Raw genomic sequence first — 22,855 nt, 5'->3', positions numbered from 1 at the left:
CTCAACATCACTCTCAATTACAAACAGCTCCTTAAACTTGTATTCAAGGGAAATATACGTGGTATCCCACTGTTTCATCTATACATGGCATCAGGTTCTATCACTTAAATGCCACTCACATTCAAGTGGGTGGATAGTTTGCACACCAGTCTTTTCTGGAAGAAAGCAACATCTGAGGGACAATATTTCATATGTTTCAGGTAATTCTGGTACATTTCTGACTGTTTTTCATCTAGTGCATCAACATACAAAAGTTCAACAACAGAAAAATCAGTTTTCAAATCTTCACAAATTATGGTCCAGGCAGTCAGAAACTGTATCTGTGCCTGGAAACAGCATTTTTAATCAAATACCTTCCTGATTAAAGTCAATGAACTATTATCTCAAAATGAAATAATGTAAAGTGGTTTGTATAAAAGTACTGACAGATAACATTGGAAGTTCAAAACAATAATACATAAAATATCACTCCAAATAAAGTAAAATCCGCTGGATAACCACAGAACATATCTCGTACATAGACCAATTTGAGGAAAAATTTAGATTTTCTATAATGAAACAGAAAAAAGAAGGGGAAAGAAAAGCAAAGAAAAGAAAAGACAACAGAGTCACCTTCAATGAAACTGAGTAAGATAATGTATGAGAAATGGAACAACTGTAATGAAATACCAAACTGCATATGAAACCTAAAACTTATGTTGTCAGAGAAGAGATAAGAAGTTAAGTAATTTACATTAATTTCTGTCTCACTTGCAGTACAGTTGTATAAAGTCTACACACAGTTAGAGAGTGCACAAAATATCTTAGTCTGAACCTGTGCAAATGGCACAGTAGGGTAAGTGACAATGGTAGTGGTGGGGCCTCAATCTCGAACGACCTCCGTACATTAGGGTAGGAGCACATTGACTCTAGAGGCCTGCGCCCATACAAATATCTCACAAAACTTGTACACTATGGCTAGTGAGTGTGCAGATGATTGTATTAGCATGTTATGTCAGTGTGGCTGATAATTTGACAAATATAAATGTTCAAGAACAGTCCATGGGTATACTGCCGGTTCATAGTGTCCAATGGGCACAATATTTCGGCATTCAGACATGTTGCCATCGTCAGGTGTGCTGACAAACTGAGCTCCTGAGGGTGGGCAGCCGATTTAAATCCCCTCCCCCCGTGGGCCGCTCTCTCCACCGTCCGCGCCTGCGTGCCGGTGCTCGCAAAGACGCGGGCGTCGGAATCTGTCATAGCGTTGATGTGATTGCTACGTCCACCCTGGTCACCAGTTCGTACTTCTTGCTGAGAGTCTTCTTAATTTTATTCAATGCCGGGTCCCAGGGCTTGCTGAGATTGTAGCCACAATCTTGGTTGATAAGATCTTCCCTGGTGCGAATTTCGATAGCCTCCCTTATAACGCTGTCCCAATATTTAGAGATCTGAGCTAGGATCTTGGTACGCCCATAATCCATCTCATGTTTCTCGGACAAACAGTGCTCTACTACCGCTGACTTATTTCGATATTTCAGTCGAGTGTGCCTTTGATGTTCTTGGCAACAATCTTCGATGGTGCGCACTGTCTGTCCGATATAAGTCTTCCCACACTCACAGGGAATTTGGTATATGCCAGCCTTCCTCAAACGGGGTCATCTTTCACACTTCCCAGTAATGCCTGTGTTTTATTGGGTGGGGAAAAGATGGTTTTAACTCTGTGTTTCTTTAATATACGGCCAATTTTTCCCCAATAGTGCGCAATTGTACGGAATAAAGGCAGTGGCTACCTCTTCTGCCATGACTTCATCCGTCTCCAGAGGTTGTGCTGTGGTGGTAGGACAGAGCGCACATCTAATCTGCCATTCCGAGTACCCGTTTTTTCGGAACACGGTTTTGAGGTGTTCCAATTCCTGGGGCAGATTCTCTGCATCTGAGATGCTGCACGCCCTGTGTACTAGTGTTTTTAGTACTCCATTCCTCTGAGAAGTGTGGTGGCAGCTGTCTGCATGCAGGTACATGTCACTGTGCATTTTCTTCCTGTACACACCATGGCTCAGGGTACCATCAGCTCTTCTCTTGACCATGATGTCCAGGAATGGTAATCTTCCTTCCACTTTGGTCTCCATAGTAAATTTGATGTTTGGATGTATGGAGTTCAGGTGTGTAAGGAAATCCAGGAGCTTGTCCCTACCATGGGGCCAGATGACGAAGGTGTCGTAGACGTAACGGAAGAAACAAGTAGGTTTCCAGTTGGATGACGCCAAGGCTTCCTCCTCGAAGTACTCCATGTACAAATTTGCGACCATTGGCAAGAGTGGGCTGCCCATTGCGACTCACTCCATTTGTTTATAGTATTCCCCATTAAACAGAAAATACAAGATGGATTATGAGCGTACCAAGATCCTAGCTCATACCTCTAAATATTGGGACAGCGATATAAGGGAGGCTATCGAAATTTGCACCAGGGAAGATATTATCAACCGAGATTGTGGCTACAATCTCAGCAAGACTTGGGACCCGGCATTCAATAAAATTAAGAAGACTCTCAGCAAGAAGTACGAACTGGCGACCAGGGACGTAGCAAGCACATCGACGCTACGACAGATTCCGACATCTACATCTACATTTATACTCTGCAAGCCACCCAACAGTGTGTGGCGGAGGGCACTTTACGTGCCACTGTCATTACCTCCCTTTCCTGTTCCAGTCGCGTATGGTTCGCGGGAAGAACGACTGTCTGAAAACCTCCGTGCGCGCTCTAATCTCTCTAATTTTATATTCGTGATCTCCTCGGGAGTTATAAGTAGGGGTAAGCAATATATTCAATACCTCATCTTCGCGACCGCCAGCTCGCTGGCGCGGACGGTGGAGAGAGCGGCCTGCGGGGGGAGGGCATTTAAATCGGCCGCCCACCCTCAGGAGCTCAGTTCATCAGTGCACCTGATGATGGTGACATATCTGGTTGCCGAAATATTGTGCCCGTTGGACATTATGAACCGGCAGTATACCAGTGGACTGTTCGAGCAACAAATACGCCAGGAGAAACTGAAGAATCACATAAATGTTCAAAATTAATAACTTCTCACTAAAGTACTAAAAAAGAGATAGTTTCATAAAAAAGTCTCAACCAAATCAAAACCAGTTGAACTATGTGCTAGCAACAGTAAATCTTGTAAAACAAAAGAAAAAGGTTTAAAAATTGTTGTGTGGCAGACAACATTTCTTACTACTATACTGACAATGTAAACCAGATAACATATGTCACATGGAAAATATGTGTTGGTCCCATGAGAACCTGTTCATCAATATTACCTCTATATAAACTTTTCTGCTCATTTTTCCACATCTTTCCTAAAGTAGTGAAGACATGAGATGTACTTGTTGCTGTGTCTTCCCTCTCTTTCTTTATTGTCTGGAATAAATAGCTAATGGTTCCTGAAGCACTCTCAAGGAAACTTTTTAATGAAAATTTTGCTTCCTTGCTTGCCTCTTCCAACATAAATTTAATGACATGTACCTCATTGTGCAGAACTTTTCCTCCACCTATAGTGCACAAAGACTGCAGTGCCATCATATGTAGTAAAGAGATAGCTGAGAGAATGCTTGAAGTGTACAGATCAGCAGGTGATAATCAACTGAGACAGCGAAGGGGTGGATTTGCCCAGCTCTCAGCATAAGAATGCATTTCTTCACAGAGGCAATGTTATTTTGCATGAACAATACATGTGCTGGAGACAATGAGAGCTTCATAGTCATAAGTAAATATAGGTTACAATATTATATAGCATTCATAAAGTCAAATTTGTTTTTAGAAATAAATGTTTGTGGTATTTCAGATTGGAAATTGGTTATGTGTATCAAGAAAGTGGAGAACCAATACCATTAAATGGCTGTAACCTTAAACTGTACCAACATGGGGAAGGTGGTACACCTCCAACCCATTATGGTTTTTCTTTTGAAGCAGGTAGGAATTTATAGTTCTCTATTTTACAGAGTGCTCTGTGAGGAAAACAGTAGTAAAATTTGAAATTTCCTGGCTGATTAAAACTAAGTCTGGCACACACTTTTAGTCTGCCAGGAAGTTTCATATCAGCACAGTCCGCCCCGGTAGCTGAGTGGTCAGCGTGACAGATTGTCAATCCTAAGGGCCCGGGTTTGATTCCCGGCTGGGTCGGAGATTTTCTCCGCTCAGGGACTGGGTGTTGTGTTGTCCTAATCATCATCATTTCATCCCCATCGACGCGCAGGTCGCCGAAGTGGCGTCAAATCGAAAGACCTGCACCAGGCGAACGGTCTACCCGACGGGAGGCCCTAGCCACACGACATTTCCATATCAGCACACATTCCACTGCAGGGTGAAAATCTCATTCCAGAATTAAAATTTATTTGGATGTACTCACTATTGCTTACTTAAATACTGAAAGAAACACTAGACATTTACAAAATAACAAAACTGTATTGTTCACATTTGAAACTTTTCTCATCTTATCAGATATGAGCAAAAAGCTTGTATCAAATTTTCTATTGCTTACAACAAGTTTTGGTGAACTTGTTTCTGTTAACACTCAATGGTCTTAATAGGACTGAAATGAAAGTGTATCCATTTTATAATAAATTGGAATTCTTCAATTTATGTAGTGCTGACTTTATTATTACCGAAATAATTTTTTTAGCTAGGAATTACAGTTCATTTAGAGTGCTATTTATTATGCAGAACATTAATCACAAACATACAGAAAAGGACAACCAATATGGTCTTAATGAGTACATTGTCATTTCTGTGAATGGAGGTACAACAAATAACGGAAGATGTAAGTAAGCAACACAGTTTATTCCTCCATAAGAAAAGACAGAAACATAAATATATATAACTTCAATAAATGGGCTAATCCTGCCAATTAGAGAAGTCCATGGATGAACCCAGTGGTCAGACTGCTGAATAGTAGAAAGCCAAATTCCAAGCAGAGTTGAAGTCCATATGAGGCTGATCTGAGTGGTGTGGCATTGAGGTAACAGCAATAGTGTAGTCCAGGATGAGACCGGAGGAGTGTGGTGCCTTGCATGCATATAAAGTTCTGATGGAATATGTGTATGCCCACCATTGGTGAGTCTGCAGTGGTGTGGTACAGCATAATTGGAGTGGTATCAGTGTGTAGCTATACGTAAGGGCACAGCAGCCAGTGTTGCTAAGATACCATGGAGGCAGCTCTGTGCAGGGGCCATGCCTACACTATCCAGGTGGGTGATGTTGCGCATTGATGATAACACTCTCCCCTCTCCGCCCTGGATGATGGGAGCAGTGGGGAGGTCCAGGCAAGAGGTGACCCAGTGACCCAGGCTGCAATGGCTGTGATCACTACAATGGCAGTCATGATGCAGGAACCCTGATGGCAGTGCCAGGCAGCTAGTACAGAACCAGCCATGGATAACTGCTGGGGAAGAAACCATCTGCACGAACATGCTCTGGAACAGAAAGATCTAGAGCAGGACCAGGAACAGTGTGAGAACTCAGCTAATTCTGGTGTCTGTGACAATAGTGGTCTGACCTGTCCCAGATAACTTAGGTTGCTCTGCCCATAGGTTTTACCATAATCCCTGGTACCCATGAATGACCATCATTAAAGACTCTGAAATACACCTTAGCATTGGCTGGGAATTTTGTGGGAGATGGAGGATTGCAACATGGAGGATGGGAGAGATGCAGTGTAGTCTTGTGAGACCTGTCATGCAGAAGTTTAGCAGGCAATTTATTTCCCTATATATTATACAGTATATGAGGGTTGATTCAGAAGTAAGGTTTCCAATGATCTCCAGCCACATGGGAAGGTGCAAGGTGAAATCCATCAATACCACTGTGTGCAGCTGTTCTCCCACACTCGATTCTGCCTGGCCGCACTTTGCTGCACTGCACAGTATTGGCTCAACAGCAATCCACAATGGAGGTGACCGTTGTTGATACTGCCAAGTGTGAGATTCATTCTGTAATTCGGTTTCCACATGTGAAAGGGTCTCCACTCATGGATATTCATAGTCAGTTGATACAAGTGTATGGCGATAAGTGGATGTCTGTTCAAAATGGTGCAGGGACTTTAGTACTGGTCAGAAGGAAGTCAGTGATGAAGAATGGAGTGGAAGACCTTCTGTTTCATTTGCGGTTATTGATATGGTCCAATGTGAAGTGTTTCAAAACAGAAGGAATACTGTTGGAGAACTTTTTGCTCAGATTACTGGGAGTTCTTACAGTACAATTGAAAAAGCTTTGACAGAAAAATTGGTGTATGACAAGTGTTGTGTCTGATGAGTAGCACATTGATTACAGCAGAACACAAGGAGAAATGCCTTCCTATGATAGCCCTTTCTTCAGAAGTGTCGAGAATATAAGGAAGGATTGTTGGACTCCATTCCTAAGGGAGACAAAGCATGGATGTTTCATTTCACCCCTGAAACAAAAGAAAAATCAAAACAATGGCATTGCCAATTGCAGAGAAGTTCAAACAAATTCCTTCTGCTGGCAAAGTCATGGCCACTGTGTTTTGGGATCATAAGGGCATACTGCTGCTCAATTTCATGGAACCTGGGACAGTAATAATATCAGGCAGTTATTTTGAAACATTACAAAAATTCTGGTGAGCTACCCAGAACTGCCAGAGAGGTCAACTGACAGCAGGTGTAACTTTGCTTCATGATAATGCCCAACCTTATGTATGCTGCCAAAGCCAGGAACTTTTGACAAACTTTGGTTGGATTGTCATGCCCCACACACCTTACAGTCTGGACCTCATGTGTAGTGATTATCACTTGTTCCCAAGTTAAAGGAACATTTGGGTGGCAAATGCTTCTGGGGTAATGATGAAGTCAAAGAAGAGGTGAAATACTTCCTCAGCAGATTGGCAGTGGAGTTCTATAATATGGGGATACAGAAACTGGAGCACCATCTATAAAAATGCACAGAAAAAGATAGTGATTATGTAGAAAAATAGAGCCAAGTTTCTTCTTTCCAACAATATAAATTTCTGTGAGAATAAACAACATTGTCTCTTTGTAAAAATGAAGGAAACCTTACTTCTGGATCAACTCTTGTATCAACAAGAACAGCAGCAGACCATTTTCTTTGGAGTGGAACTGCCTTAATTTTAACATCTGTGCCTTGAAGGTATGCATGAATCATTCCACTTAGAGTGGGGTGAGAAGGGAGCTGGTCTAATGTGGGTGATGCGTTGGCGTTACAGAAAGATGTGAATTCTGCTGAAGCTAGGTGTGGGCCATATCTGATACAATAGTGGTTGATAATCCTTCTTGGCAGAATCATGCTGGATGACATTGTGGAATTCATAGAGACCACAAAAGGAAATTTGGAAAAAGTGTCCACTGCAATAAGCCATTATAAACCCCCAAGTGGCCGTGCAAAACTGATGTGACATCACTGCTAGGGGGTGTCCACTTAAGGCCAGTCAAACAGCTATTCATTTGGATCAGGCAGATTCTCTTTACATTCCTTGCAATGTGTGATCATGTGTCAATGTTCTTATCCATCCCAAGGCACAAGGAGTGCTGCTTGGCCAACTGCTCCATATGGGCGATGTCTCAATGTCCTTTATGAAGTAATTCTAACACCTGCTGCTGCAGTTATGCAGGAATCATACACACCAAGTGAACAGGGTCGGGTGCTAACACACAACTAAATTCTGGACTGAAAAGGCATCCTGCTGGGAAAACCAATGCTGGAGAGTCTCACTGGGCAGCAGCATCCTATCCATGGGCCAGCCTGACAAAATAAACTGGTGAAGAAGCAGGAGGGCATCATCTTACCCTGTGGCCATGGCAATTTGATCGTAGTCAGTCAGAAAAGTAGCCACTATGATTTCATCGATCTGGTTAATATCAAAGCAAGCTTCCTTGGAAGAGTCAAATTCCCCATTTAATATTACAGAAAGATATGGTAAAGGACCTGCACTAGTGTGGTGTGTCATGGGGCAATATAGAAATTCGCAGTTTTCATTGGCCAGGGTAAGTGATCAGTGTTGAAGTTTTTGTGTTGTCTGAGTGGGTAGAGGTTTGGCTGGGTGGAATAAACTGATGAGAGGATTGTGGTCCTTTATCAGGGTGACTTTCTCTCTGTAAAGATACTGTTGAAACTTGGAAATGCCATAGACAACTGCTGTTGTCTGCTTCTCTAGTTGACTTTAATCACTCAAGCTTTGTTAAGCAATTTCAATGTGAAAGCAATTGGGGAAAAAGCGATTTCCTGCTGAAATGACCAGATGAAGGGAACATTTTTCTGTCTGAGAGCATGTAAGGGTGCAATGATCTGAGCAACATTAGGTACAAAACTGAAGATAATACAAGATTTTCCCAAGGGCAGCTTGGAACTTGGTGAGATTCTTTGGGGAAGGGAACTACCAAATAGCCTGCAACTGTTTGGCAGTAGAGCAAACTCCATGATCAAGGTATTCTATTTGAGCACAAATAGAAATGCATTTCTCCTGATTGTACTGTAGTCCCACTTTGATGAGTGGTTGGAAGAGGCATTCCAGTTTGTGGAGGTGCGCACCTGGAGTACTGCTAGAGATGACAGTGTCATCCTGTTGGTTGGAGCAGGAGGAGACCTTTGACATCAGTTGCTCTAAAAACCATTGGAGGCTGGCTGGAGCAGAAACTGGTGCTGATATTGAAGGCAGTGGATATGAATCACACAACAGACTGCATTGACAGTGGACTTAAAATCTGAAGAATTGAGGATTGAGTTTTCTGACAATGACAAGGGGTGATGACCAGTGGCTGGCAGAGATGGGCATGAAAACCCTCAGGCTGTGCATCCATCCCAACTCTGCTGTATCCTTCTCCAAATTTGCTTGAGGACCACCTGTGTGGTATCTTTCAAGGTAATGTGGGAGGAAAATTCTTTCACTTTGCCCTGAGAGTCCTCAAAAGCTGATGGCATTTGTCACAGAGCTTTGTTATGCTGCCATGAGGGACATGGGAATTGATCATTGCCATATCACCTGAGATCTGGAGGCCAAAGGGGTCAAAGCCATTGGAGCCAAAAATGTCAGAACTGTCATAAGAGTGAAGTGCCATCACTGGAATTGCTTTGATGGTAGATCTGTACTCCACCTAAAGAAGACATGTGCTGAGGACTGCAATGTGTGATCCCCATTGTACATGTAAGAACCTGAGGAAGAACTTCAAGTAGTGGGAAACCGAGCTTTTTGAACATGGAACTATTGGTTATTGTAGCGGAAGCCCCAGTACCCAGCTGGAATTGGACATCCCAGTTCTCAACATGCAGTAGCATGAAAGGTTTCTTTGGTTCATGTACAAGAACAGAAGGACACTAGGTACAATCCACAGCCTGGAATGATTCACAACTAGTAGAAATGCTGTAGCAGGTTTGAACCAAATGGTCCAGAAACATGGCATCATCAACTTTGACCTGGTAGACATCCACTGCATCAGAATAATGGGTGGCCATGTTAACACATCGGTCCAATAATTTCTTTCAGCAAATGTCTTGAAAGTGACCAATCTTTTTGCAAAACATACATTTAGTTCAGCAGAAATGGCATGTGTCCCTATTATGAGAGATTTGGCACTGAGGGCAGGATTGCAATTTGCTGCCATTATGTAGCTGCTGCAGGCATGCTGCAGTCTCTTTATGGTGGCTGGTAGGACTATAGCTACTTTTGGAGAAAACTGACATATATCAACAGCAGCCACTACAGGTGGCAACATTTCTAGCTCTGTGGTGTCAAACAATTCCCACACTCCGATGACATCCTCAAGCATAGGGTCTGATAATTTGAAGGCTTCCACCCAAAGTCTGGAATCAATAACATTTTGAACTATAGCATCCTTCAAAATGGTGCCCTGTACAACTTACCACAATGACATATGATAGCCACTGGCTATACGACTGGGTAGCTTGGCACTCCATTCGGAACAACTTAGATCGGGCAGTGGTAGCCAATTTGACAAGGGCCACAATGACTTCCAGGAAATGAACTGATTCATGATAAATAAGGGGAAAAAGCTTGGTGCAAATGTGTAAGATATCTACACCACTGAACACACCAAAAATGTTGTAAGTGGCGAAGTGTTGAAATAGCTGCAATTTGCTCATCTGCAGCAGCATCAAACATGCAGGGCGCTGGAGCCAACTGGTATCTGCTGCCATTGTCATCAGTTTGGGTGATGCGTTGAAGCTGAGCTTGCTGCAGAAGCTGTTGGTCCTCAGATGCCAATGTCACCTTGTCCAGCAGCTGCGTGAACTGCATTGACTGAACCCTAGGAATTTTGTGGAACGATACAGTTTCCTCTTGTTGGACAGTCACCATGGCAAAAAGAAAAAAAAAAGAATAAGCAACAAGCTATGATATATTGTGATTATGATCTCTCAGTTGCTTAACTTACTGCCTCAAGGTAAGAAAGGCTTAAACAAGTCATCCAGATGCAATACAACAACAATAACTGCTGTCATTTTTGTGCTCAATGTATGTAACTATATATAAAGGTGTATAATTCTATATTTATGGATTTTAATTACAAGGACAATATCACTTGCAAGTGCTTAGAAGGGGGATGTGTGTCCACTGGATGACTGGCAACCTTTTCACCTCAACGAAGTGCCCAACTATACAACACTAGTAGGAAGAGCCTCTGGTTCACAATGGCAAAGCCAGCCCATACTCTCTGAAATATGGAGGTATCACTGACTTCTTTTTGTTTCTCCATCTCAAATTCAGCATGAAGGCACACAATTTTACAGCTATTTAAAATGCGCAGATTTGCATGAGAAAGACTTTGAAATCGATCCTATTTCAATACCTTCAGGTGAATGTAACATGTGACATAACCACTGGCCATGATTTAATAACCATCAATGATGATTAAAGAATATTGAGTGTCTTTAAATACTCTGTCTTGAATTAAAAATATTTATTAGAACCAGTCTCACTAATTTTGAGAGATACCTTTTAAACAGCTAAAGAGAATAACCAAAAATGGTAAAACCTAAAATAAATATGTGGTATCATCAATGGGAACACCATGATGGCACCTGCCACCATGCAGCCACAGGTCACATGGCATGCAGTCCACAGCCAGCAGTTTCCAGCTCATGCATTGCACTGCCAAGCTGGATACTGCAGGCATGGCCTGTGCACGTGGCTGTCTCCAGGGTATCTTAGCAACACCAAATGGCCTACCCTCACAGAATAGCTAAACACTGATGCCACTCCGATCACTTTGTGCCACGCCACTACAGACTCACTGACAGCAGGAATATTCGTTTGTCACTAGGGCTTTATAAGTGCACACGGCACCACACTCCACCAGTCTCATCCTGGACTATGCTATTGATGTTACCTCAATATCACACCACTGGGATTACCCTCATCTGGACTTTGACTCTGCTTGGGACTGGACCTTCTTGGGATTTCTACTATTCAACAATCCAATGGCCAGATTCATCCATGGACTTTGTTTATTGCTGTCCCAATGGCAGTGCTAGTCCAGTTACTTAAGTTATGTGTATTTCTGTTTCTGTCTTCTCTTGTGGAGGAAAAAACTCATTTTCAACATAGTCAATAAGCTTTCTGGAAATGATACAGATTTTTTCTGTTCATTACGTGAGACTTTGGAAATTAGTTTAACACAATTTTCACTATCTACACATAAAAAAAATAAAAAAAATTATTGAAGAATCAATTACAGAATTCCCATTTATCTTTTACCAATGTAACTCTGAGATTTTTTTAAGAGTTCATTTCTAAAAATGAGAGGTTTATGGGTGCCCTACAGATTTCTCATCTTGTATCTTCACCACTCTTTCTCCTAATACTATGTGTCTGATATAAATATTTGTTCTTTTGTAAGGAATTTCTATCATAATCTTTCTGTGTCACTCCAAGCAGATTAGTTGCTGGATGTCAGTATATTTATAAAATTAATTCATATGCAAGGTGTGATTCAGAAGTTTCAAGACCGATTCATTTCTGAGTAGGGGAGTGTGCATGGACCAGTTCCGCCGGGTGGGGTAACTAGTGGGGGGTTTCAGGGAACAAACTGATGCTGCGGCAGTTGCATCCAGAACCCTGGAGAGTGCACATCACTTGCAGCGTGAGTGTGTGTCACCGACCTTGGTCAAAAAGTGGGAGATGCGAATATGGAGTGTCACTTGGAGCAGTATTATGCGATTAAGTTTTGCGTGCGACTGAACAAAACTGCCACGGAGACTCTCGGTATGATTCAGGAGGCCTTTAAGGAAGAAGCCATGTCCTGTGTAATGGTTTTCGTGTGTGACAGACATTTCAAAGATGACCAACGGAATGTTGAAGATGACGACCGCTCTGGGAAGCCATCATCAAGCCAAACGGATCAAAATGTGGAGAGAGTGTGGGAACTTTTAAACAATGACCGTCATTTTGGTACTAGATTAATTGCCAATGAACTGGGTCTCAGTCAGAGTATGGTATGGAGGATTGTGATGGAGAATTTGATGATGTGAAAAATGTGTGCCAAACTGGTGCCAAATGTTTTGTCAGTGGATCAGAAGAAACAGCACCAGGAAATGCTCCAACTGTTGAATGTTGATCCGAACCTTCTGGAGAAAGTGGTTACTGGTGATGAGACCTGGGTCTACAAGTATGATCCTGAGTCAAAGTGTCAAAGCTCATAATGACACACTGCTTCCTGATTGAAGCCCAAGAAAGCTCACATGAGCAAGTCGTGTGTGGAGTGCATGCTGATTTTTTTTTTTTAAAAGGAGTGATTCACAAGGAGTTTGTTGCTCATGGACAGAATGTCACAGGTGACTTTTACGCTGAAGTACTCCACCACTTGAGGGATCAAGTTCGCCACGTCTGCCTGGTGATCAAGGGCGATTGGATTCTCCCCCGCGACAATGCGCCCGCCCACACGTCATGTGCCGATGCCAAAGTTTTGGTCAAAATGTGACAACACTGCCACAGCCACCCTACAGCCCTGGCTTGACTCCAAGTGACTTTTTTCTCTTCCCCTGAATCAAGACAGGACTAAAAGGGAAGTGATTCGACTCGATCGACACCATCCAGCAGGCTTCGATGAGAGCCTTTGACAGCATGATGCCTGAGGCCTTCCAGAAGGGCTACGAACAGTGGAAGATGCGCTGGGAGCACTGTGTTGATGCTGAAGAATTTTAGTCCTCTGTACTTAAATGTCCAATAAATTTCTAGTTCTTAGTTAAGTCTTGAAACTTTTGAATCACATACTGTATTTACTGAGCATCTCTTTCTAATGCCACACAGAATTGTGACTCATGATGTGATTCTCAAGGAACTGTGCAGAACTATAAAATAGAAGAAACTAATTTTGGCTTAACCATTTACCAGATATCCCTTAACAACTATTAACCCCAGAGCCTAATGCTTGGCTGAAATAAAATCAGCTGAAGGCACACATGTTTTTTCAATAACCATATATATTCTGCAAAATAGTTCATGCGTGAAAAGCCAGATGTCAGTGTCCAATGGGTAAATCACGGTGTTGCCATCATCTGGTGCACTGATGAATGGAATGCCTCAGAGCTGGTTCAGGGTTTATATCCCCAACCCACACCCCTTTCACTGTCCCTTACTCCAGGAGAAGTTAGTCACATCATATCTATTCCACTGTAAATAGTTAATGAAAATAACTGAGATGCATTCAATGTGAGATGATAAGACAGTCACTGACAGTAACAAAATTGTGTAATAGATTAAAAGTAAATAACACTAATGAGCTACTAGCATTCAAATGAAATTGCTCCCCCCAGGGGGTCCACAACTCTTTTGTGGACACGTGTGTAGCGAGCACGGGACCCCGAGCTAATGTGGCCCTCCTTCCTTTCCGGGCTGCATACCTTCCCTTCCCTTTCCGCATCCCTCCCCGTCCCCCATCTTCGCCCCCCCCCCCCCCCTCACCTCTGGCTCTTTCCTTCCCTTTCTCCCCCTCTGGGAGTATGGTTTGTGCCTACGTCCGGAGACGGACGCTCGAAACTGTTCCAAATTCCTTGCTTTCTAGACTTGCAAGTCCTCGTCCTTCCTCTGTCCTTCTCTTTTCCTTCCCTCTTCTCCTTGCCTTTTTCTCCGCAGCGGCGTTTGAGACCCCCTCTTCTTTCCTTTCCCTTTCTCTTTTTTCCTCCCTGTGCGTGTCTGAAGGCCGACCCACGCACTTCCATGCGTAGCCGGTGACGGGGTAACGCGTAATTCCCCGCCCCGGGTAGACAGGTAGGACATGTACGTACCCCCTGGTAATGGCCAGGCCCAGGGAGGGGTGATTACCCGAGCTGATACCTTCCGAAAGTGCCGATTGGTCCCTCCGTCCGTTTGTCGGGAGGTGTGACCTGAGGTGTGAACAATCACCTAAGGCGGGTGTGCCCTCGGTGAGGGCCCCCACAAGGGAGGAGCGCGCCATCGGAGACACCGGTAATCATGGGGGATTCTTCCGCAATGGTTTCCTCACCTTCCACTATGTCTGCTCACAAATGTAAGTTCACTGAGTCTCAGCCACAGACGGTTCTTCCATCATTGCCACAGTTCCTTGTTGTTTCTCGGTCTGACGAAGGTCGCGACTTTTCCACGGTCAACCCTTTCATTATTCAGAAAGGTGTCGATGCAATTGCGGGTCCTGTAAAGTCTTGTTCCAGATTACGGAATGGCACCCTGTTGTTAGAAACACACAGTGCCCTCCAGGCTCAAAAATTGCTGCGTACTTCTCTGCTCCACACCTTCCCTGTCCGGGTGGAACCGCACCGTACCTTAAATTCCTCGTGTGGAGTCGTTTATACACGCTCGCTCGATGGATTGTCTGACGAAGAAATTCAGCACTACCTGTTTGACCAGGGCGTCACGGCTGTTCATCGGGTTATGAAAAGGGTTGATTCGAACATCATTCCAACCCGCACTGCCTTCTTGACATTTGACAAAGTTCAACTCCCATCAAAAATCAAAGCAGGCTATGAGATAATTTCCGTTCGCCCTTATGTCCCAAACCCTATGCGTTGCTATCGATGTCAGCGGTTCAATCACACCAGCCAGTCCTGTTCCAATCCGGCCAAATGTGTTACATGTGGCAAGGATGCCCATGAGGGTGCTTGTCCACCTCCATCCCCTCGCTGCATCAACAGTATGGGTGACCACGCTGCTTCCTCTCGAGATTGCCCCATTTTTAAGGACGAAAAGCTCATCCAGGAAATAAGAGTGAAGGAAAAGGTGTCGACCTTTGCTGCTCGAAAGTTACTCGCCAGTCGACAGCCCACCGTGCCTCAGAAAGGAAAATACAGCACTGTCCTTGCTTCTCCTCGGCCAACAAAGGAGGCGGCCACGCAGACTTGCAACCTCACATTTAGTACCACGGTCGTCAGATCGGCCAGCGCAAAGATCGCCCGTTCAACCTCACCACTTTCGCCTGCCCACTCTATGGCTCACCCTTCGTCGGGTTCTGCTAAATCTCGAGCCCAAAAGTCAGACGCCAAGTCTTCGAAAAAAGAGCATTCTCGTGAAGAGTTTTTACGTACTGCAACTTCACAACCATCGGTTCCTCCTTCATCTAAACATCATACCTCCAAGAAGGCTACGAAGAAACACAGTTCCTCTCCTTCTCCGCCAAGGCGTGTCCCATCTACAGCACCACCTGGCGGAAATCGCCCTCGGCCATCTTCTGTGTCGCCGAGGCGCACTGCTGGTGGCCAGTCAACTGGCCGATCGTTGGTGGCAGGAGCTGCTCCTGACCAACCTATGGATCAGGATCTTCTGCCTTCAACTGAATGCCATTCCATGCTGTCCGTTGCAAGCTCTGAGCAGTCGTTGAGTTGACAGCACCCTTGGTCACGTTCCTCCATTTTCTGTTCACCCTATGTCCATTATCCACTGGAATATCCACGGCATTCGCGCCAATCGGGATGAATTGTCGATCCTCTTACGATCCTACTCGCCGGTCATCTTCTGTCTTCAGGAAACAAAGCTGCATCCCCATGACCGCTTTGTTCTCCCTCATTTTCAGTCCGTCCGATATGAACTCCCCTCTGTTGAAGGCATTCCAGCCCATGGAGGACTCATGATTCTGCTCCATGATACTCTCCATTATCACCCAATCCCCTTAAACAGTACCTTCCAAGCTGTCGCCGTCCGTCTTTCCCTTTCTGGATACACGTTCTCTCTTTGTACGGTATACATTCCATCGTCTACACCAATGGCACGAGCTGATCTCCTTCATCTTCTTGATCAGCTTCCACCCCCCTATTTGCTGGTTGGGGACTTCAATGCCCACCACCCGCTGTGGGGATCTCCACATCCTTGTCCACGTGGCTCACTATTGCTAGACGTCTTCCACCAAGCGGATCTAGTCTGCCTCAACACTGGGGTCCCCACATTTTTGTCTGCCTCCACGGCAAATTTATCTCATTTGGACCTTGCGGTCGGTACTGTTCCGCTAGCTCGGCGCTTCGAATGGTTCGCCCTTGATGATACACACTCGAGTGACCACTTTCCATGTGTTCTTAGACTGCAGCCTCAACTGCCATATATGCGCTCGCGACGCTGGAAGTTTGCCCAAGCCGATTGGACACTTTTTTCGTCTCTAGCGACATTCGATGACCGTCGCTTTCCCAGCGTCGACGATGAGGTCACACATTTTACCGACGTTATTCTCACAGCTGCGGAACGTTCAATACCACGCACCTCCGAATTGCCCCGGCGCACCCCAGCTCCTTGGTGTAACGAGGCATGCCGTGACGCAATACGTGAGCGGCGACGTGCTCTTTGCATTTTCCGTCACCATCCAACTTTGGCCAACTGTATCCGATATAAGCAGCTCCGTGCGCGATGCCGTCGCGTCATCCGCGATAGCAAGAAGGCAAGCTGGAAATTCTTTATTAGCTCATTTAACACCTTCACTCCCTCCTCGGAAGTTTGGAGTCGGCTTCGACGGTTCTCAGGCGCGCCTAGTTTCTCCCCGGTCTCTGGGCTCACTGTCGAGCATGATACCTTAGTGGACCCCGTCGCAATTTCTAACTCATTGGGTCAGCACTTTGCTGAGATTTCGAGCTCCTCAAATTACCCGCCAGCGTTTCTCCCGAAGAAACGTGCAGCGGAAGTGCGACATCTTGCTTTCTCCTCTCAAAATCACGAAAGCTACAATACTGTTTTCTCCATGCGGGAACTCCGACATGCCCTCTCTTCTTCTCGCTCCTCCGCCCCAGGACCGGATGGTATCCATGTCCAAATGTTGCTGCATTTATCAACCCATAGCCTGCGTTACCTCCTTCGCCTTTATAATCGAATTTGGACCGACAGTACCTTTCCCAGGTGATGGCGGGAAGCTATTGTCGTTCCCGTTCCGAAACCTGGAAAGGACAAACATCTCCCCTCTAGCTATCGCCCCATTTCTCTCACGAGTAGTGTCTGTAAGGTTTTGGAGCATATGGTGAATTACCGTTTAGCTTGGTGGCTGGAATCCCGCAGTCTTTTAACGCCAGCCCAATGCGGATTCCGAAAGCATCGTTGTGCCGTTGACCATCTTGTTGCTCTCTCCATTTATATCATGAACAATTTTCTCCGGAAACGCCAAACGGTAGCAATATTTTTTGATCTGGAGAGAGCATATGATACCTGTTGGAGGACAGGCATCCTCCGCACACTGTTCTCTTGGGGCTTTCGAGGCCGGCTGCCCCTTTTTCTTCGTGAATTTATGGCAGAGCGCACATTTAGGGTGCAGGTGAACACTACTCTCTCCCGTACTTTCTCCCAAGAAAACGGGGTACCCCAGGGCTCCGTGCTGAGTGTTGTACTGTTTGCCATCGCCATTAATCCAATTATGGATTGTCTCCTTCCTGATGTCTCGGGCTCCCTCTTTGTGGACGATTTTGCGATCTACTACAGCTCTCAACGGACCAGCCTTCTTGAAAGACGTCTTCAAGGATGTCTCGATTGCCTCCACTCGTGGAGCATTGAAACCGGCTTCCGTTTCTCACCCAGTAAGACCGTTTGTGTTAATTTTTGGCGATGTAAGGAGTTTCTTCCGCCCTCCTTACATCTAGGTCCTGTCAACCTTCCGTTTTCCGACGTCGCTAAATTCTTGGGTCTTATGTTTGACAGAAAACTGTGCTGGTCCTCCCACGTTTCCTATCTTTTGGCTCGCTGTCTGCGTTCCCTTAACACCCTCCGTGTCCTGAATGGTACCTCCTGGGGAGCGGACCGAGTGGTCCTTCTCCGCCTCTATCGCGCCTTAGTGCGCTCGAAATTGGATTATGGAAGCATAGTCTACTCCTCTGCTCGGCCGTCTATTCTTCGGCGTCTCGACTCTATCCACCACCGTGGATTACGTTTAGTGTCTGGAGCTTTTTACACCAGCCCTGTGGAAAGCCTTTATGCTGAGACTGCTGAACCTCCGCTGTCCAATCGGCGGGCAGTCCTTCTGAGTCGTTATGCTAGCCATCTGTCTTCCATGCCTGCTAATCCAGCCCATGACCTTTTTTTCGACGCCTCCTTTGATGTCGGGTATGCAGGCCGCTCCTCCTCCCTACTACCCCCGGGAGTCCGCTTCCGTCAACTGCTCCATTCTCTTTCCTTCCGCTTTCCTAAAACCTTCTTGACAACTTGGGGTACAGCACCGCCTTGGCTCCGTCCCCGGATCGACTTGCTCAGAGACCTATGTCAATTTCCCAAGGATGGTACCCCTACACTTGTTTACCGTCGGGCATTTGCTGCTCTATGTGCACAAATGACGGAAGCCACATTTATTTACACCGACGGCTCGAAAACATCGTTAGGTGTAGGGAGTGCCTATATTGTTGGCGACACCCCGAATCACTTTCGGCTTCCTGACCAGTGTTCTGTTTATACTGCGGAGCTTTACGCTGTTCTCCAGGCTGTCCACTACATCCGCCACCATCAGCGGATACAGTACATAATCTGCTCAGATTCTCTGAGCTCTCTCCTAAGTCTCCAAGCTCTTTACCCTGTGCACCCTCTGGTCCACCGGATTCAGGACTGTCTGCGCTTGCTCCACTTGGGGGGTGTCTCAGTGGCGTTCCTCTGGCTCCCGGGACACGCTGGTATCTGTGGAAATGAGGCGGCCGATATAGCGGCCAAGGCTGCAGTCTCTCTTCCTTGGCCAGCTATTCAGTCTCTTCCGTTTACCGATCTACGGAGCGGTTTATGTCGCCAAGTTGCTCGTTTATGGCATGCGCATTGGTCAACACTTCCCCATAATAAATTGCGGGAAGTGAAAGCCCTTCCTTGTGCTTGGACCTCTTCCTCCCGAACGCGTCGTCGGGAGGAGGTAATTTTAGCTAGACTCCGGATAGGGCACTGTCTTTTTAGTCATCGACATCTTTTAAGCGGTGATCCTCCCCCACTCTGTCCCCACTGCTCTCAGCTGTGGATGGTCAGACACCTTTTAATTGAATGCCCCTATTTTAATCCGTTACGCTCCCGTCTACAGCTATCGCCTAATCTATCGTCGATTTTAGCAGATGACATGCGCTCAGCTGACCGCGTTCTACAGTTTATTAGTGACAGTGAAATGACGTCAGTCATTTGAAGCTTTTTTTGGGGGACAACCAACCCCTTTCTATAGTGGATTTTTAAGCATTCCTTCTGCCTTTAGTTTCTCAAATTTTAAGACTTTGTTCCCATTGCTGCTGATTTTCAATTTCGTTTTTTTTCCTGTTTTCTACGTCACGGGCTGGGCGCTAATGACCATAGAAGTTTTGCGCCCTAAAACCACAAAAAAAAAAAAAAAAAAAAAAAGAGAAATTGCTGATGCATAGTATTGAAAGTAGCAATTGAATCACTTATTTCTAATAGGATATTTTTCATATTTTCTTGGCATAAGTGTTTTATTGTGGTTAGTGTTTCTTCAGTGGTGGAGTCATCATACAATGCTAAAGGGACACCTTTCTCACAGTTGGTGATGTCTCAGGAAGCCAACAAAATTTTCTTTCATTACTGCAAGGTTCCTTCCTGAGAGGAGTAATTTAGTAGAGAACTGTGATTGCAGACCCCATAGTAATTGTGGAACAGGTTTTAGATTTTAACAGGTGATGACCAAATTTCTGCAACACAGGGAAGCTCTTCATATAACCTTGAGGAAGAGAAATGGAATGTCAGTCAAAACCAGGGTTTAGTCCTGCTAGCTATTTTAAATTGAGATATAACTCAAATGATTCACATATGGTGATGACCTTTAATTTCATCAGAGCACACTTTGCCAATAACAATTTGCCAATAACAAATCATTTGACTCTTCCTCAATGTCTGATGTTCAACAAAATATTTGAATCAAATAAAAGAAAACAATAGTCTTCAGAAAGGTTACATGACCCTTCCTCAGTATTCAGTGTACTACAGAAGTGGTCCAATCAAACATAAAAAAATAGCAGTCTTCAAGACAGTCATTAAATGCATCCCATACAAGTATGTACAGTATTATAAAGATATACTGACAGTTCCTGTACGAAAGGGCTAGCCAAAGACTAAAATACCACTAGATGTTTATACCTCCCAGCTAAAGTAGCAAAGTACATGTTAGTTGTATATACACATACATTACATTACATTTATCATTTTCCATGGATCCCTTGGAGAGGAGTCTCTGGGATGTGGAAAAAGTCAAATGGATATTGTACAATTCTAATGCAGACAGAGTTATGAGCTATAATCCTTGTGAAGATATTCATCGATGAAGTAGAAGGAGTAGGCCAACAGGAAGTTCTTTCATTCACTCTGAAATTGATCTTTATCACTTACAAGACCTTTGATATGCTCTGGTAAGTTATTGAGTATATGAATATCCATGTATTTGACTCCTTTTTGTACCAGTGTTAAGCTTTTATAGTCCTTATACAGATTGTTTTTGTTTTTGGTATTATAATCATGTTTTGCACTATTTTGTGTAAAAAGAGACATGTTGGAAATGACAAAGGACATCAATGAGTATATGTATATAATAATAATGTTCTTCTAACACTCTAGTGTCTATATCTGTTTCTAAAAAAGATAAAACCTTAAATATTCTGGACAAAATAGCAGATTTCTGAAGTCATTGCTAAAATGTCCATAGAGATGGGATTTGTAGTGTTGTAACATTAATAATGTTTCAGTTGTTTCAGGTTTTTGAGAGTAACTGTATATTTTTTTCGACTCAATTGTGCATGAAACTCAAAATCTGTGTAACAACTTTACTCTTTGTTTGTTAAAAAATTAACTTGGCTGCTTTAAAGTCCTACTCTAGTTCTCTTGATAAAGATGTCCATACGTCTGATAACACTCCCTAAATATTGGTTTGCATTAAGTACACCATCCAATTATTTTACATCACTACCATAACTGACATCTGTTCCTGCAGTAATAACCTTTCCAGCAATTGATGATATTCTGACATAGAAAACATCATGGATATGCCACTGAATTCATTAAAGTTTTTACCACTTTCCATTGGTCAATCAAACCTTTGTGCATAAAAGTAATATAGCTTCATTCATCTCAATGTTACCATTCCTAAAAGTGAAAGGGAGCATTTCTCTTGAGACATGAGACTAAGGAGTCTCGTTAATGACTGATATTCATGTTACTTATGTTTATAACATCGTCTTTCTAATTGATGTACCTCATTCACCCTGTCTCAGTGAGATATCTGTCAGTTCCCAGTATCCTATAGACTACACATAAACTCACTTTCATATGCTATAACTTGTCTTAATTTGTGTCTGTTACTACATGATTGGCTGCAGCTTGCTGTTAACACTTAATAACTTCAATATTGACCATTGCAGTCTGTTCTTACTTTCAGCATCTACAGGATTCATCTCTTGAGCCAGAATTACAGAAGACTTCTTCCTATTTGTGTTATTTTTAGTTCTTTTCTAGCTTTTTGATCTGTACTGCCCCTCCTCACCTACTTTCCTTGAGCTACTATCAAAGTAATGACTGGGCCAAAGACCTTAACATTTCGTATCTTCTGTCACAAGACATTTTTGTTAGTCCTTTATTTTTGACAAATAATATATTCTTATTTTATTTCAATGTCATAACAGTTTCTAATATTTATTTTAAAATTCTGTTTGAAATCTGTTCTTGTCACATTATAACATGATACTCCGAGACAGGGTTCATTTGTAAGTACAAAATTTTCTAGCACAGGGTAACATGAAAGGTATTATGATGATAAATAATATGAAGGATTAGTAAATAATGGTAGAAGATATCAGTAAGATTTTAAAGTGACTTACATATTTTTGTTTTGTTTAATGTTTCAGGAGGAATGTGGTACCATGTTCAAGTAGAAATATTTGAGAGATCTGAATTTTATATTGGTTGGGAGTGGGAAACACGTGTGGTGGAATGCCTAGGAAATTTTAAAGTGAATGGAGTTAAAGGCTGGGGTGCAGCTGAATGGCAGTACCGTCACATGGGGGGTCGTCCAGATGAGGTAGCTTCCAGTGATCCAGAATGGGCAAAATCCATTGAAAAGGCATAAATACTATTATAAAAAGTGTATATTCATGTGCTGGGTGTCACATCATAGAATCCTTTATGTTTCAAAAGATTCATTTGTTATCCTGATGTGAGTGAACTGATTTGTATATTATGTTATGAAAAAGTAATTTTTGATCCATAAACAATGTAATTTCCATTTACAATTATTGAGTAATCATTGCAGCATTTGCATTGGATATCAGAATATCTCACATTTGCAACTGAAGTTTCATGAAGTGAAGTGCTTTAGTTAATGTATTACCCTCTTTAGTCAGTAGGAAATGGAACACGTATATGGAGTGAGCAAATGACGAGATGAATAAAATGAAATTCCATCAGAAATGATGTGCTGACATTTTTTAACTTGATTACATCCA

At 43.6% G+C, this 22,855-nt stretch overlaps 1 protein-coding gene across 1 annotated transcript in view; it reads left to right on the top strand.

Annotated features, from left to right (window-relative positions):
* LOC126471043 (uncharacterized) overlaps positions 1–22,479 on the top strand; it is a 162,515-nt gene extending 140,036 nt beyond the window's left edge. Inside the window, exons 8-9 of the mRNA XM_050099110.1 lie at positions 3,822–3,949; positions 22,259–22,479. Coding sequence (XP_049955067.1) covers positions 3,822–3,949; positions 22,259–22,479 — 349 coding nt within the window. The remainder of the gene's footprint in view (positions 1–3,821; positions 3,950–22,258) is intronic.
* Positions 22,480–22,855: the final 376 nt, after the last annotated feature.

Source organism: Schistocerca serialis, chromosome 3, assembly GCF_023864345.2.
Source record: "Schistocerca serialis cubense isolate TAMUIC-IGC-003099 chromosome 3, iqSchSeri2.2, whole genome shotgun sequence".
Taxonomy (NCBI): Eukaryota; Metazoa; Arthropoda; class Insecta; order Orthoptera; family Acrididae; genus Schistocerca; species Schistocerca serialis.
This window is presented reverse-complemented; position numbering and strand designations above follow the sequence as displayed.